At 43.2% G+C, this 16802-nt stretch overlaps 1 protein-coding gene across 11 annotated transcripts in view; it reads left to right on the plus strand.

Moving 5' to 3' along the window:
- fryb (furry homolog b (Drosophila)) overlaps positions 1 to 16593 on the plus strand; it is a 59022-nt gene extending 42429 nt beyond the window's left edge. For 4 of the 11 annotated variants that reach the window (XM_035943046.2, XM_023298494.3, XM_035943044.2 and 1 more), the window contains exons 39-67: positions 205 to 308; positions 1323 to 1414; positions 1568 to 1661; positions 1827 to 2046; positions 2346 to 2497; positions 2664 to 2851; positions 3002 to 3096; positions 3575 to 3773; positions 3876 to 4097; positions 4528 to 4726; positions 4848 to 4945; positions 5212 to 5382; positions 5758 to 5898; positions 6012 to 6197; positions 6347 to 6511; positions 7400 to 7474; positions 7693 to 7863; positions 8078 to 8086; positions 8486 to 8680; positions 8811 to 8948; positions 9045 to 9259; positions 9841 to 10045; positions 10217 to 10366; positions 10522 to 10620; positions 10748 to 10831; positions 11184 to 11201; positions 11416 to 11526; positions 12428 to 12663; positions 13789 to 16593. In XM_035943046.2, the coding sequence (XP_035798939.2) occupies positions 205 to 308; positions 1323 to 1414; positions 1568 to 1661; positions 1827 to 2046; positions 2346 to 2497; positions 2664 to 2851; positions 3002 to 3096; positions 3575 to 3773; positions 3876 to 4097; positions 4528 to 4726; positions 4848 to 4945; positions 5212 to 5382; positions 5758 to 5898; positions 6012 to 6197; positions 6347 to 6511; positions 7400 to 7474; positions 7693 to 7863; positions 8078 to 8086; positions 8486 to 8680; positions 8811 to 8948; positions 9045 to 9259; positions 9841 to 10045; positions 10217 to 10366; positions 10522 to 10620; positions 10748 to 10831; positions 11184 to 11201; positions 11416 to 11526; positions 12428 to 12663; positions 13789 to 14047 (4291 nt within the window). In that variant the 3' untranslated portion in view covers positions 14048 to 16593. Of the gene's footprint in view, positions 1 to 204; positions 309 to 1322; positions 1415 to 1567; positions 1662 to 1826; positions 2047 to 2345; positions 2498 to 2663; positions 2852 to 3001; positions 3097 to 3574; positions 3774 to 3875; positions 4098 to 4527; positions 4727 to 4847; positions 4946 to 5211; positions 5383 to 5757; positions 5899 to 6011; positions 6198 to 6346; positions 6512 to 7399; positions 7475 to 7692; positions 8043 to 8077; positions 8087 to 8485; positions 8681 to 8810; positions 8949 to 9044; positions 9260 to 9840; positions 10046 to 10216; positions 10367 to 10521; positions 10621 to 10747; positions 10832 to 11183; positions 11202 to 11415; positions 11527 to 12427; positions 12664 to 13788 lie in introns of those variants that run through there. The other 7 variants (XM_023298496.3, XM_035943042.2, XM_035943041.2 and 4 more) reach the window with 7 other exon arrangements.
- The last annotated feature ends 209 nt before the right edge of the window (positions 16594 to 16802 follow it).

The raw sequence follows: 16802 nt of genomic DNA on the forward strand, positions 1-16802 counted from the left end.
AAAATAATATCAGAGAACAGGACTAGCAAACGAAAGTCGTTCCTTCAGGACGCTACATGTGGGCCAGTTGATTTTACGTTGGCTTCAACCCAAGCCTTGGAGGAGGTTTTGCTAGTCAGCACAAGACCCTACAGCCCATGCAAAGAGCAAGTATTGTTGATTTTACAGTACTTTCATGAGATTTGTGTGTGTGTTGGTCCTCAGGTGTAACATTGCAGTTATTTTTATGACTGAAATGGTCGTGGATCACAGCGTCAGAGAAGACTGGGCTTTACATCTGCCTCTGCTACTGCATGCCCTCTTCTTAGGTAAGCATACACACAAACACACATCCACATACCTCAACTTTAGGCAGAGCCTTTATCTGGCAGTGAAGTGAGAACACGCCCTAAATGCCATGCATAAAATAACAAACCAGCTTTATTTTGGAGAGAGTATTATTGCTTTCTGCAAAAACTGGATTAGCTGGATGGCCAACGACACAAACTCCCCTGTTTCACTCTTATCTCTCAGTGATGAGAGAATGAGGTTGACCTGGAACTTAAATGATAAGATCAAAAAATCATCATTACATGCCAACATATACAAACAACAATAACCTTGAGGTGTGTAGGTATTTTATGTGACGTCCGGTAAACTCTTAGCGTGACAGTATGTTTTATCTACATCCTTCACAGACATGCATTTCAGCAGAAACAGTTCTCTTGAAAACATTCCCAAACATGTGCACACATACCTGCCCTGTCAGCTATGTGGAAATGCATTTGTATGGACTCTGCATACTCAGCATACTAACCTTTATGTTCAGGCTAATTATTACCATCCGATCTTACATAATGTGCACGTGAAGTTATCCAAGAATCCATGCTGTAATGTTTGGTGATTTTTTATTTTCATTTTACTGGCAGAAGTGTTATATTTTTAGTAATGTACAAACAGAACATGAAATGCAGGAGATAGTTACAAGGGCTGAAGGGATATTGTCTAATTGTGATTTGATTTGTAATATTTTAAATTCAAGGTTCAGTTCAATAACTATTGTGTAACAGATTTGGAACGTGATCGAGAATAACAACCTGAAGCAATAAGTCCCTGGTTTGAATCCCACATGTCTTGTCTTCCTTGTATTTCCTGTCTCTGTCACTATCCTTGCCTATACAAAAATAAAATAGCTTGAAAACAGATAGGAGTTTGCATCACTACCAGAAAAGAACACCAAGAATTTAATTAGGCATCGTTTTTCTTATGTCATGGTATGTGCTCTGCTTTGTGTACAGAATCTTAATCTTGTTGTCTTATTGGACGTCTGTTTAATTTGCCAGGTCTGGACCACTACAGACCAGAGGTCTACGAACACAGCAAACGTCTCCTTCTCCACCTCCTCATTGCTTTGTCCTGCAACAACAACTTCCAGGTTAGAGTGGCATCCTCACACTTCTTGTTATTATGCCAGTTTAACTATAACATCGCATTGAACAAGATAGCACTACAAGGTTATTCAGGGCTTTGACAGGGCTTTTGCCAAATTTCACAAGTCACTGAAGAATCCACCTTTTTGTGTTAACAGGTGATAGCATCAGTTCTGATGCTGACGAGAGAGATCAGTGACAACAAGACCCTCACCATTAAGTCCAGCTATCACACAGAGTACCAGCAGTCACGTAAGTAGGAAACACGCAGCATTTACCAGAGTATGATGACCTTAAATGACTGTTGGACCAAGGGAAAACCAACAAACCAGATGCTGAAAAATGTCAATATATAACAGTATGATAAGGAGCATCGTATTAATAGAACACCCTTGTATACTCATCGTGTTCCCTTAGATGCACCTGACTTTCTGCGAGAGTGGCAGGCATCTCCTGTGGTGGACTCCGGACTCAGCTCCACCTCCAACTCATCCTCTGCTAGCCTGGGTGGTGGCAGCACTGCAGGCAGTGTTGGAAACTTGCCCCTTGTGACACCTGATGACCTGGAGGATCTTGAAGATACACCCAACGAGACAGATGAGAAGACAAACAAACTCATTGAGTTCCTCTCGACCAGGTAAACACAACTCCAGCTGCTTTGTCATAGAGGTGCCACGGGTGCATTTTTGCATGCAAATATTTGCGAAGGTGTGCTTGTGAAGTGCGTGTGTGTGTAGGTGTGTGTGTGTGTGTGTGTGTGTGTGTGTGTGTGTGTGTGTGTGTGTGTGTGTGTGTGTGTGTGTGTGTGTGTGTGTGTGTGTGTGTGTGTGTGTATGTGTGTGTGTGTGTGTGTGTATGAAAATTTCTGTGTGTGCTGTGCACAGGTTTAAGTGCTTGTGTAACGTGTATGTGGTGCTACTGGTGGTGGGTATACAGTGCCTGGAGTACTGTGTTGTTGTTGCTCAGAGCATTTGGGCCACTGTGGGTGCATGAGGACATCACACCTAAGAACCCCAACTCCAAGAGCACCGAGCAGCTCTCCAACTTCCTGCGCCATGTCGTCTCTGTCTTCAAGGAGTCCAAGTCAGGTGAGAAGCTACTCATGTTAATGCAAACTGTCTTTCACGACACAATAAACTGTCAGCTCGCTTACTGCCCTATGAGTCACTGTATGCCGTTTATAAAAAGCTGTAACACGTATCTCCAAAGACGGAGCAATGAAATATGCATTTGTATGTATATCTGTATATACAGACTTCCATCTGGAGCAACAGCTGAGCGATGTGGCCTTACAGACGGCTCTGTGCAGCTCCTCGCGTCACTATGCCGGGCGTTCTTTCCAGATCTTCAGAGCCCTCAAACAACCAATCAACAACCACGCTGTCTCTGACCTCGTCTCACGCCTTGTTGAGGTGGTGGGAGAACATGGAGACGAAGTGCAGGTGAGATAGAATAAAAGATCAACGGGGCTTGATACATACACTATAATAAAGACATAAACCAGCACTTTACACCCTTTTTAACTAGCAAGACAACGCACAGTGATGTGGATGCTTGTGCCTGTATAATTTATCAACACATCTGTGTTCCAGGGCTATGTGATGGAGGTGCTGTTAACGCTGGAGTCAGTGGTGGTGAATCTAGCAGAGTGTCTGAAAAACAGTGACCTGATGGCAGCTCTTACCAGGTTGGAGTCAGTGCTTTAATGAATTTTCTATCTACAGCGTGTCCCTAAAGTCTGGACATTTATGAAATCTCACTTTGTCGAAAGATTAAATTCATCTGCTGTCTTTCAATATGTCCATCCTTCACGTCCACTGAGAAGTATCAGTTCAAGCCATATTGCCATAATGTGTGGAGGCAAAAAAAATTATAGCCAATGAGATTTCCTGTGTCTGTACTTTAGGGACACCATGTATAGGAGTAACATAGCAAGAACAGTAGTAAAGAAAAGTATCTGCATGCTTACTTCTAAAAAGGTGTCAAAATTCTTTCCAATCTTTCTGTCTCTCTAACCATATTTTTTTATGTATGACTAAGCTTACGATTGACATGAATATGAGGATTTAGGGAGCCTTTATGCAAATGAGAGTTCTTTCCTGAGTGGTTTGATACAAGGACGCCGTATTTAATCTGTATTTGCTTTTACTGTGTTCGATCCATAGAACGTCCTCACCAGATTTTGTGACTAGTGACAAACTGATGAACAGAAAGAGCACAGGTCAGCTGAACTTCCCCGGCCCAGGATTTGGTGGTCTTTCATCACAACGCCACCAGCGCTCCTATTCTGTCCCCAAGAAGTTTGGCGAGTGTGGCAACCAGTCGAGTGATCCTCCTCGCAGTGCAACTCTGGATCGCATACAGGCAAGAAATGAAGACTCTTGTTCAGTCTCACGTGCTAATACTCGGGGAGATTTGGCAAGTGTAGTGCATCTCATTAATTTAGCTTGCATCTTCAATCTGCAGGCCTGCAACAGTCATGGTCTCGCCCGAATGGGACGAACCCCTGGATCCTGCACGTCGTCGACCAATCGTATTGATCCCAGTGTTCTGTCGGATCCTGCACATGTTTCTCATCCTTCATCAATACTGGCCACAGTTTTCTGGGTGGCGGTGTCACTCATGGAGTCGGACTTTGAGTTTGAATATCAAATGTCACTTCGCCTCGTTCACAAGCTGCTGTCGAAGGTATAGTCTATAGTAGATGTACTGAAACTTACTGATCTTCACGGGAAAGTTATGTAACAAAACTGCAGAAACAAAAGTAATGACAAAGATAAAACTAGAAGCAGAAGAATGTAAATATTATGTAAAGCCTGTGTTTTCCTTATTACCGGCCTGACCTAAACATTGATCAACCCAGCTATCCCAAGAGCTTCATACTGTTGCTATTTTAAAATCAAAGTAAGCTTCCTGACATATAAATACAAAGGCATGACTAGAGGAGCTATTGGCACTCCACAGCATTTGCAACTCAACTGGCTGCTGATCTTGTTTTGTCTGCCCCCCTTTTCAAAGAAAATGCAAATCTATATCTGTACTCATGAGGAATTTTGGGAAGCGACACTAAGAATGCAACTTTGAGCTTAGTTAAACTGAAAAATCTCTTTTTTACCAGGTGCCATTAGACAGAGCAGAGAACCGTGAGCGCCTGGAGAAGCTGCAGGCTCAGCTGAGATGGAGCGGATTCTCTGGCATTCAGCAGCTTTTGTTGAAGGGTTTTACCTCCCAAGCCACGTCTGACCTCACCTTACAGCTCTTCTGCCAACTCACACCAGTCTCCCGAGTGCCTGTCGTTGACAGTTCACAGTCTATAGGTAGGTGCTGGAGATGACTGTAATTTTAAAGCCTGCATAATTTTAGTAACCTTTAGACTTTTGTCAGCACTTTTCATTCATATTATGTGGAGCTGAAGTTCAGTATGTTCTCCCTGTGCAGGATTTCCTCTGAATGTCTTGTGTCTGCTGCCTCACCTGGTGCAGCACTTTGGCCACCCAACGCAGTTCTGTAAGGAGAGCGCTGAGAGGATTGCACAGGTACTAGGATACTATGTGTTCTTCATTTTAGCTTAGTGGAGTTTACTTGATTTTCCTTTTTCTCTACTTGAGTTTCTGTTAGGTTGGTTAGGTGAAGACATGAGAGACAAACACCTTTCCATGTTTCGGGGAAAGTAAAAAACCAAAGCGGCTTACAACAAATCCATATCTGAAAACGGCGACGAACATCAAGCAAAGCCAAAGCTTGACCATGTCTCTTATGCTGCGCCTGCCTCTTTCTGATTCTCAATCTTTTCTTCTCCCAGGTGTGTTTGGTGGAGAAAAACACAAAGCTGTCCCATTTAGCTCATGTGATGACTCTCTACAAGACACGCTCCTACACTCGGGACCCTTTCTCCTGGGTCAGTGTGGTTTGCAGATACCTCCATGAAGCCTTCTCTGACATCACACTCAACATGGTCACCTATATGGCCGAGGTAAGTGCTGATAAATATATATTGCATGCATTATTTCTGGGTTTACATGGTTATCGTTTTCTCAGTATGGTTATTGCACTTCAGGATAGCAAATTATTGGATTATATCTGTGAAAGTTGAATTTTTAAAGGGAAGGGCAATTCATTTATTGTCCAATTTCAGTGATTCCTTTGCCCATTTTGGTGCAGAATTGGTTAATTTTGATATTTTGCTTACAGATTGCACTTTTCAGTAATCTGACAGTTGTTAAGGGCAATGTCATCATTTACAGTCTGGTTTTAAATTGGTTGTACGCTCATTGACAGTACCCCGAAAAAGATTGATTTTGTGGTTGCATGCTTTGTCGCTTAATGAATGTCTCTCTCCATCTTCCAGCTGCTGGATAAGGGTCTCCCCAGTATGCAGCAGTCTCTCCTCCAGATCATCTACTGTCTGCTCAGCCACATGGATCTGACTGCTGTACAAGTCAAACAGTTCAATGCTGATGTCATTAAGACCATTGAGAAGTTTGTCCAGGTAAGTGTCTCGCAGCACATGATGTTTAGTATTCTCTGTGTTCTCTGTGGTATATGCACTGCTGTCTCTCTTCTTCTTTCATTTTTAACACTGTGTGACATGTGATTCTGTAGACAATACACTGGAAGGATGCTTTAAACATCTTGAAGCTGGTTGTATCACGCTCTGCCAGCCTAGTTCATCCGGTTTACGGCCACTCACAGGGTGATCTTTCCAACCTTGAAGTCAGCAGAGTGTGGGACGGTTCAGCCAAGGCTCTGCCTGGGAAAACACTGGACTTCACATTTGACATCTCAGAGGTGAGGAATAAAACTCTTTAAAATGCCCACCAGTCATTTACACTTACAGCACACCGCTTTTAAAAACAATTCCAGAAATAAAGATGATGTTATAAATGCTGACCCACTAAAAATTCACATGTGGGTCTCCCTTCCTGTTTTCTTCACAGACGCCAGTGATTGGACGCCGGTTTGATGAGCTCCAGGGTTCAGGGGGTAGAGAGGGGAAGGCCAGAGTCATGGCTGTAACCCGCAGTACTTCCTCCACCTCCTCCGGATCCAATTCTAACACCATCCTGGTTCCTGTCAGCTGGAGACGACCACAATCCTCTCAGGTATTGCAGTTTATGTGCATTTCTTTATGCAGCTATAAATCTTTAGCACGGTTTCCTTCCAATATCAGTTACATCACCCAGTCTGTATATTTCCATCTCCGCAACATCAATTGTCTCTGCCCCTCCCTCACCCCCCATACTACCTTTATCCTTGTTCACTGCCTCGTCACTTACTGCATTGACTACTGCAACTCTCTCCTCTTCGGTCTCCCTCACAAATCTCTCTATAAGCTTCAACTGGTCCAGAACTCAGCCACTCGCATCATCTCCAAAACCCCCTCACTTCATCACATCACCACTGTCCTACAGCAACTCCCTGTCAAATCTGGAATTGATTTCAAAATCCTGTATACATTCAAGGCCATCCATAACCTCGCCCCTCCCTATCTATCTGATCTCCCTCTCATCGCCTCCTCCACCCACTCCTTTCAGCCGCTCTGCTCCTAAACTCTGGAACTCACTCCCACTAGACATCCATAATATTGACTCTCTGCCTCTTTTCAAATCCAGACAAATCAAAACTCACCTTCAAGACTACCTACTCTCTGTAAATGCCCTTTTCCTGTTTGTGTAGTTTTTTATCTGTTTTGTTGTATTTGTTTTTCTTTGTAAAGTGTCCTTGGGGGTCAAGAAAGGCGCTTATCCATAAAATGTATTATTATTATCTTCATGCTAGTAACACAAGTAAGCTTTTAATTAGATGACAGCTACCAATATCAGAGAGGCCTCTACTATATCCAGTGACATATTGAGCTAAAGCTACCCTTCTTTGTTTTGGCTTGATATTTGTCTATTAATTAAATAGTACTAGCAAAAACTATTGTAAACTGTGTATATGCAATGCTGTGCAAAGGTTTTAGGCTCTTACCATCTCTCTCGTATATACAGAAAAGAACCAGAGAGAAGCTGGTGAATGTCTTATCTCTGTGTGGACAAGAAGTTGGACTCACCAAGAACCCATCGGTAAGCTGAGCACTCATGTTGTTAACAATACTGTACCTACACTGTCTGTTTACAGTCATCAAGAATCTGCACAACGCAGAAGACACTTCCGCAAACTGCGTTCTCTGTGCTCCTTGTAAACTTTAATCTTTTGAAATTATTACGGAAAGCAGTGTGTTCACTAGTTCACTTGCAGTCTGTGATAACTATAAATATGGTGTATTGTTCCTTCTCATCAGGTAATCTTCTCATCCTGTGGCGACTTGGACATGATGGAGGTGCGGGAGAGTGGCGTGTCTTCTGAAGAGGGTGGTACCAGAGAGGACACATTAGATGACACTGCCAGTGAGCAACAGTTCAGGGTTTTCCGAGACTTTGACTTCCTGGACGTGGAGCTGGAGGACGGAGAGGTGAGATTCGTGTAACACCGTATTTCCCCCACGGTCATTTGAGTTACAGTGTACACTGTCGAGTGTCTCTCCGTTTTCTTCCCTTATACCTTTATTGTATGTTTCATCTTATCTGCGTATCTTTCTTTACCATGAATGAAATGTATTTGTCTGTCCCTCCTCGTCTCTCTCTCTGTCTAACTCTGTGTCTCTCTCTCTCCCCCTCGCTGCCTAGGAGCTCCAGGTAAGGTTTCTCACACTGAGCACTTAACATGAGCTTTTATCAGCGCTGTGGTGTTGCTGGCTCCTTTTTTTCCCACTGAAAACAACATAATAATTGTGCTTCATATTGCTCTTACAGCTTGGTTGCAGAACTACATTTCTGACAATGTTGCTATTTTTCATAACAGGGATGAATGGTATTGTAAAGGGGTAAAAATTATCATAGTGAGTGCAAACAGCCTTTCCAGCAAATTGTCATGCCATGAATAACAGTTCATTTTGCATCTTGTGCTTGTAACTATAGCAAAAATTTATTGTTTTGAAAATTGAACATGAAAATCTTCTTCTCACTGCAATGAAATGCACCGCTACCAGTGCCTCTGCCCTTGTCTTCCAATGCGTATGTGTGTGTTTTATCTAGGGCGAGACTGTCGATAACTTTAATTGGGGTGTGCGTCGGCGATCTCTGGACAGCACAGAGCTGGGCGACCTGCTGGAAGAGAGCCAGCACTCAGGCAGCACCCCCAGTTTGGGTCACGAGGACCCCCACGATTCAGACGAGTCCTCCGAAGAAGAGGAGTCTTCAACTAGCCAGAGCCTTTCACATTCTCAGCTTGTGCGTAGCCTGAATTGTTGGATCGATACAACACTAACATCCACACTGAAGCTTGAAAATCTTTATAGTTTGTTATTGCGGTGACTCAGTCTGACAGAATAGATGTTCCTGGTTTGCCTTTCTGTTTCAGACTAACCCTTCTCCATCAGAGGAAACCAATCACACGGATTCTCTATCGACTTCTTACGACACATCTGCCGACCCCCAGTCCTTCAATGCCACCACCCCGGGTCAGGGAGTGCTCCACGATGATCACAGTGGCCTACATGTGAGGAATAATATACGCTGATGTGCAGATGTAGTTATGTAGTTATGTAGATATGTTTGTTATCTTCAGGAAATCATAATGCCTTTGTTTGCTCAGGGGAGGGTGTGTGGTGAGGATGAGGACACTCAGGCCCAGGATGACGAACTCTCACTGAGCGCCAACGAGCTCCCTCACGGCTCAGACTGTGGTGAGAGCTTCACTCTGGAGTTGCCAGGACAACCACAGGATCACCCACCGAATCTGAACCGCGGCCTCAACCCAGACTACTGCCAACCTCCGCTGGACTTTCTAGACCCAAACTGTCTGCCCAGGTGAATGTGACAGACAGGAGTAAACGAACTGCAAACTATGCCATATTTTTACACTGAATTTTAGTATCAACTAGCAGATTTGTTGACAATGAGCTTATTTTAATCGGCTACAGCCATAATATGTACAGCAGTGGAACAAATTAGCTCTTTTATTATAAGCTGTGTACTATGAATACTTTACAGGGACATCTAGTTTTCTTGCTGGAAAACACTCATATATGCAAACATCAGTTAACAATATTGATCCTGTCAAATGAAAATAGACCTTAGACCTTGTGTAATCACTACACAGACACACTGTTTTATATGAGGAAATAATTAACTGTATTTCTCAGCCTCGGCATATGCTGTAAATGATGTTGCATCACTGCTAGTTAGATACATTGTGACCTTTGTTTTTCAGATATCTATGCTTATATTGCCCTGATTTTTCTTCTCATAACAAATTAGTACTATTTTACCCTTTTTTTCCAAATACTTGTTAAACCAATTCTAAATGGTTCATAACATTAAGCATTACAGTGCTAGATATCCAAACTTTTTTTTCCACACCCATTTTATTTTCGTTTCCATTGTGACAGCTTACGTGATGATGTAGATGATTTGGAAGACCTTGGGTTTCCTCCTCCCCCATCTCCATTTTTCTCCGCCATCTTGGCAGCCTTCCAACCCATAGTGTGTGACGATGCTGAGGAGGCGTGGCGCTGTCACATCAACCAGCTTGTGACCGACTCGGATGGGTCTTGTGCCGTCTACACTTTTCAAGTCTTCTCATCTCTATTTAAGGTAAACCACAGGAAGGATTCATTTCAATTATTCAGAATTCATCAGAGGGAGTTTCTCGATTTTTGTACCTCTGTTTGTGGCCATGATGCTTTTTTTCTTACATGCAGTGCACATAGTAGATTTACATCACAATGCAATGCAATAATTTCTCAAATTTTATTTCTTTCCCAGAACATCCAGGGTAAATTCTGCACTTTGACTACTGATGTTGCCACATACCTTGGTGAGGGATTAAGGGGAATTGGATCAAAGTTTCTCAGGTCCTCGCAGATGCTGACCACATGCTCAGACTGTCCTACGATCTACATTGATGCTGACACCGTGAGTATTGCTGGCAGATTTAGTCCCAGTTACAGTATGCTGGTTAGATGAACTCATGGTAGTCTCCCAATGGGATTTTTGTTGAATTATTCACGTAAGTGTAATGGATTTAAATAATCTTTTACCACCTTTTTTCCCTTTGTTGGTCTTTCCAGATCATGTCCTATGGTCTGCTTGAGAAGATGAAGTTCAGTGCGCTGGAGCTGCAGGAGTACCTGGATACGTACAACACCAAAGAGGAGGCTGCCGTATCGGTAAATCAATCTCTGCACATTGTTGATTAATCTGTTGGGTTTTTCTCTGCATATTTGTGACTAACATAGTATTCACCATCTTCCTCCCTCCTCCACAACTTTTGTTATGTTGCATTTTTTTCTTCAGTGGCTGAGGAACTGTAAGGACACATTTCCCAGGTGCCCCGGTGACAGTGTGGTAACCTGCCAACCTGGAGACTCAGAAGAGAAGGTACGCACAGCTTATTTACAAATTATCTACATAACATACGAAAGTGTAGAATTTACAGGCAAGCAGACTCGATATTCAGGTAACTTTATCTGTGCTTCAAATTTCTGTTTCTCTTTGCCTCGTTGCTCCTGTGTGATTTTGTCACACTGAAATGTTTGCTGTCTTTGCATGTTGCTATCTGCCCACCTAAACTTTCTGCCTAGCCACAGAGTCAAATTTAAAATAGCTGTTTTTTTACACTAATTCTTGCTAGCCTGACTGAATAGCAATGATGCTGTGCATGTGTTTGATTGATGCTTTGTCTTCCTCTCACTTCACTCTTGATGCCCTAACGTGCTCTCTCGCTGTCTAGCAAATGGAATCTCTTGCAGTAAGTTCACTTACAAGTTTCTTCTCTTCACTGCCATAGTTTCTCTTGAATAAACTGCTTAAATTACTTCGCATAAGACAGTCAACTGGTTGTCTTTTTTGTGTTTGCATGTGTGTGTGTCAGAAGTGTGAACTTATATGTGATTGTGTTATTGTGTGTGTTCTCTGCCACTCATTAATCTGATCTTGCTTTCTTTTTTTAAACATTTTTCTAGCAACTGGAGCTTTGTCAGAGGCTCTACAAGCTGCACTTCCAGCTTCTGCTGCTATTCCAGTCTTACTGCTCGCTCATTGGTCAAGTTCATGCCATCAGCTCTGTGCCTGAGGTGAGACAAATTGAACTTCATAGAGACTTAGTCTAGCAGAGCAAACTTATTGGTTCTTTTGTGCCTACATTAGAAGATTCAAGTCACAAATCAAACCGATTTAATGGGCAGTGGTGGCACAATGGTTAAGTTTCTGGACTACTGATCCGAAGGTCAGTGGTTCAATGCGGCCACTGTTGGGCCCTTGAGGAAGAGCCTTAACCCATCCTGCTCCTGGGGCGCCGTACCGCGGCTGACCCTGCGCTCTGACCCCCCAGTTGGGGGGATATGCGAAAATCAGAATTTCCCCTCGTGGGATTAATAAGGGATAATAATACCAAAACTGCATGTTTGGAGGTATGAACAGATGCGCATTCCACATAAAACATAAATCATCTGAAAAATTGTTTCTTTTCTTGATAGTAACTTGAAATAAAAGTTGTCTCCTTGTACCATCCGGCTGTGCTGCTACTTGCTACTTTTGAAGTCTTGGAAACCTTGATACACATGTGCTGACTGAACCACCATCAATTTGCAAGAAAAATAAATAAATATAATTATAAAATATTCTGAAATATTTGTGATATATACATATCTATAATAGAGTTGGTGAAATGTCTTTCTAATGGAAACGGAAGTTTTTCTAGGACTATACAGATATGTCTATGAATGGCAAAGTCACTTTTAGAGGTTTTAATTTATTCAATCTTCCATCCCAAGTTAACTTTAAAGTGAACTTGTGGTCTTAGGTTTTAAAACGAGCCTATTTTTACTAAATAATTTAAAATGCTGCTGACCTGACCCTACACTGCTAGCTTCGAACATTATCCTAAAGTATTGAGTGTAATTTTAGAAGTGTTCCCTCTGTGATGACCTTAAGCTCACATACTCAGCCACTCTGTGTTTCCCTCCAACCTCTCAGCTGCTGAACATGTCTCGAGAGCTCACTGATCTGAAGACCAGCCTGCAGGCAGCAGAAGCGGCTGTAGCCAGCGATTTGGAGCACAAACACTTGGCCCACACTCACGCTCATGCCACTCAGGTGGCAGCCATGGTTGTGCCCAGCTTCCCCACCTCGGAGGCAGCTGTGCAGGCCATACTAGAGTGCCTTAAGAACCATGAGTTCACCAAAGCTGTGCGCTACATCCAGGAGTGCAGGTGAGTAACTGTTTACAAATCTGCTCCAGATGTCATCAGCATTCAGTCAGTCAGTGTGTGTGGATATTTAATATCTCTAAATATAGATAAAATTTATCGAAATGCAAAAAAGTCTGAAGCATTACTGAGACTTATGTGAAATCCATTCTGAAACCAGTACAGTCTTGATGTGTTGTCAACACTAGTGCTTCTTCAGGGGAATCCACCTAATGTATCGAGTCGTATAATAAACAAGAAAAGCACTGAGAGAGTGCAGTACTCCACCAAGGCTACTCAGTTGTTGTATCATTTCCGACGGCTGAAATCTTGAAAAAAGTTGGGGCAGAAATCATGGCACTATAGAATGTGGCCATGTAATATTTAATGTAGATGTACCCACAAACAAAATGACCTTGCGCTGAGCACCAGTGTGTGTTATGGATGTGTACGTTATGTATGAATACCGAATAGCGTGACCTAATTATGTCGCAGGCAGAGGGAATTGATGAAACTTGGAAAGACCCCCTGAATTTAATCAATTGTTCCTTTTATAATTTCGGACGGATAAGTCCCGATAAGTCTGCAACGGTTGATTTGTAGTAGAATCGCAATCATGTGATTGTCGGCAGGCAGCTGACATAGTGTTCACTTGTCATAGTTACAGTAACGCCGTGCCGCTATCTCAATGATACAAAAATCTTTAACAAATCCGTGAATCTAGACTATAAGCCGCTTTACTGCCAAAATCCAATCAGTTGTTCCTTGTGTCATTTCATCCAAATCAGTTTGTCCACTTTTGAGTAATGTTGTGAACAGACAAACAAACCAACGCCAACCGCCTCCTTGGCAGAGTAACTATTGGATAAATTCTGTCTTTTTCATGGTGGTTTAAATCAGTTGCTGTATGTAGATGCAGCACGGACTGCTCCTACTGGAAATAAAAGGTTGAACTTCATGAAAAACTAGCGTGAAAAATCTTGGCTTTCTTTCAAAAGGCAGCAAATTACTACCGATATGTACTGTCACGTGTGCACACACAACACGCACTATTTTCTTCATATGCACACACACTTCCACTGCATGGCTTTTTCTGTATCCATATAACCTATGTGGTCTTTTTTTTTTTTTTTTAAATCTCCTTTTCAGGAGGCAGTGGCCCCATGGAGTGTTCGGTGGCAGCTCAGAGAGTGAAGTCCAGACGCTGCTCAACGTCTACTTCCGCCACCAGACGCTGGGCCAGACAGGCACCATCGCGCTGGTTGGTTCCCGGCAGGACCTCAGCCTGATCTGCTCCAAGCTGCTGGAGCTCAACGGGGAGATCCGCGACATGATCCGCCGCGCCCAGGGGTACCGGGTCGTCACAACTTACCTCCCCGATTCCAGCGCCTCCGGGACCAGTCTCTGACAGGACCTCAGGAGCCCCCCTCCCCCTCCTTCCCCACCTTCACTTCCTCCATCACTGCAACCATTAACGCTTCCGCATCTCCCACTGGCCTCTCAGCCTGCCTTTACAGAAGGGGTCCAGCACCCACATACCTGGCCTCTGCCTCCTCCTGTGTGTCTGCTGCCGCGGCTGCACAGCTCCAGACAGATACCCGCCCACCGCTAGAACCATATTTGGACATAAATCGTTCTCTGCTCTCTTCATCCTCATCCACTGTAAACTCTGATACCTCTTCGCATGATTTCCCCAAACCGCCAGACTTGTTCTCATCGCGTAGCTCCTCGAAAACACCAGGCCAACCGGATTTTACACTGCCACGCACAAAAGAAGCAAGGAGGAGTTATTTCAATGAGAACACTAGTCTTTATTATCCTTTCAGAGGACATTCATCACACAGTTCCCCGCTATCACATTTGCACAGCAACAAACACCCGATATCTCTTACGTCTCACGCACTTCCAACTGTAGCCTCAGAGCCCACTTTGCTCACACACGCCTGCACAAATGTGTCATCCATTTCTTCTCGGGGTTCACACCTTCCTCATTTCCCCCGCTCTCCGTACAAACACTCAAGCTCATCCTCAATTTCGCACCCGGGCCACGACACAGTCTTAACCCAGGGCCCGGCTCCATTGTCATCTCTTCCCCCTCTCCCACCCCCTCCTCCCTGTCCCACCGGCCCAGGAGAGGCTGCAGCATGGGGTTGTTGTTGCTCCCTTGGCGGGGCTGCCACACCCTTATCTCGCTACCTGGGGAAGGTGGGGCACGCCGCCCTGCCCCTATTGAAAGTAGGGGGGCTCCTGAATGCTGAACCGTCAGACGTCCAGACCTAGGACATTAACCAGACTAGAGGACCTGAAGAGCTTAAACCTCTGAATCCAATACCTGAAACTTATTTTCCTGATCACCCATCAGATATTTGTATCTGAAAAGGAGACCATGACACGCCTGCGATAGGTGAAGATTTTACACCATGTCCCATGCATTCATGTGATGTATCTTTAAACCCACTGGATACGACAGATCGCTGCCTGCTGATGAAGATGACCTGATGTGATTCTATCCAAGCGCTAGCTTTGCTTCAAAGCTACATGTTGTAAAAATAATGTGCTCCTCATGTAAGTCCTGCTTGATGGTCATTGTCCAGCATCTTATCTGTTCTGGACCTGTGAAGGCTTTTAGCTTGGATTTCTAACCTGCTTCCCAGAGGAACTCACTACACGATTGAACCTGATTGACTGCTGCAGCCTCCTTAAGGAAGGATGTAGTTTGTTGGTAGTATCACAAGAGACAGTGAGGAAACTACCTATGACTACGTAGCATCACTGGAAGAGTTTTCTCTATTGCACTAAATGGAGTTTTGATATTTTTTTTAAATGTTACAAAAAAGCAATTATGTTACTGTTTTGTTACTGTGAGAGAAAAAAAGGCTGTCACTTTCACTACGAAGGAAAAGCCAAATGCTGGAGTCTCTCTTACTGTGTCTACTGTTCTGAGATCTCCACTGGAGGAAACTGTGCAATGCATGACCCAGTTGAATGCTTTCTACTGTACACAAGTGTCCAATAAGCACCCCAAAAGTCTGACCTAAGACTGACTGAAAGACTGACGGACAGAGCAGACGCAGAATATTCAAGCGTAATTCCTTGTGCTGCTCCTGCCCCGTTTATATTCTGCATCAGTGAACCAGCTTGTCCTCTGACTACTATTGTACGCATTGGTAGACTAATAATGCCATTATCTGTGCGTGGCATACACTCCTCTGTGGCTAGTTGTAGCATCATTAGTGAGTGTACACACTATATTTTTCACTGTCCTACACCGTTACATGTTGACTTTGTGTTCACATGCCAAGAGGATGGTGCATGTATACACTCAATATTTTGTCTTTTGAACTGTTAATAGTTCTGGTCACACAATCATAGTAGCATATGTTTGTGTGTGGTTTGTAGTAACCTTACATGTAAGGATATGCTGACATTCAGCACTCATTGTTGATGTTTAAAACAAAACCTGTGCTACTACTGAAGTTGAACGCTTCTTGTCAGCCCTTTTTGTGACTCTCCCTTGGTTCCCCTCTAGCGGTCACTTGCCCTTTGCTGTACAAATGTCTTTTCCTATTTATATCTGATCAGCTATAAATCACTCATTTGACTTAGGTTTTATATTGATGTTCGTTTTCTCAAATCAAACTGCCATGCATGCATCCTCTGTGTACTGTACGGAGTGTTTGAAATATTTATTAACAAAAATCATATTTTATCTGAAAGATATGTTTGTATGAGGTACAAAAGGGAGCTTCAAGCTCACGCGGGTGTGTTTTTTTTCCTGTGTGTGGGAGAACGTGTGATTGCATGCCAAATGAGAAGTTGCACATTTTTAAAGCTTTTTAGATGAAGACAGTAGTTGTTTTTTTCACCTTGTAAATAGTTTTACAGCCTTTGTGAAGTTGTTTTCAGTTGAAGCTCTGTACAAGTTGGTGTCAAAGTAAAGACATATCAAAATTATTTCTTGTGCATTTCATTAGACAGTTCCCTCGCATTAGTTTTAATTTGAATATATTTGAACTCTAAGACCATTTGTTTAACCCTCTAGTGATAAGTTTTAAGTCTCAGCACCGACCTTTATGCTTACTGAGTAAAATTAATTTTTTTTAATTTCGGCATTGGTTTAAATGCTATTGACAAGTTTTATGACAAACTAGCTGCATTCGAGC

The sequence above is a fragment of the Amphiprion ocellaris genome, chromosome 14, assembly GCF_022539595.1.
Source record: "Amphiprion ocellaris isolate individual 3 ecotype Okinawa chromosome 14, ASM2253959v1, whole genome shotgun sequence".
In the NCBI taxonomy this organism is placed as follows: domain Eukaryota; kingdom Metazoa; phylum Chordata; class Actinopteri; family Pomacentridae; genus Amphiprion; species Amphiprion ocellaris.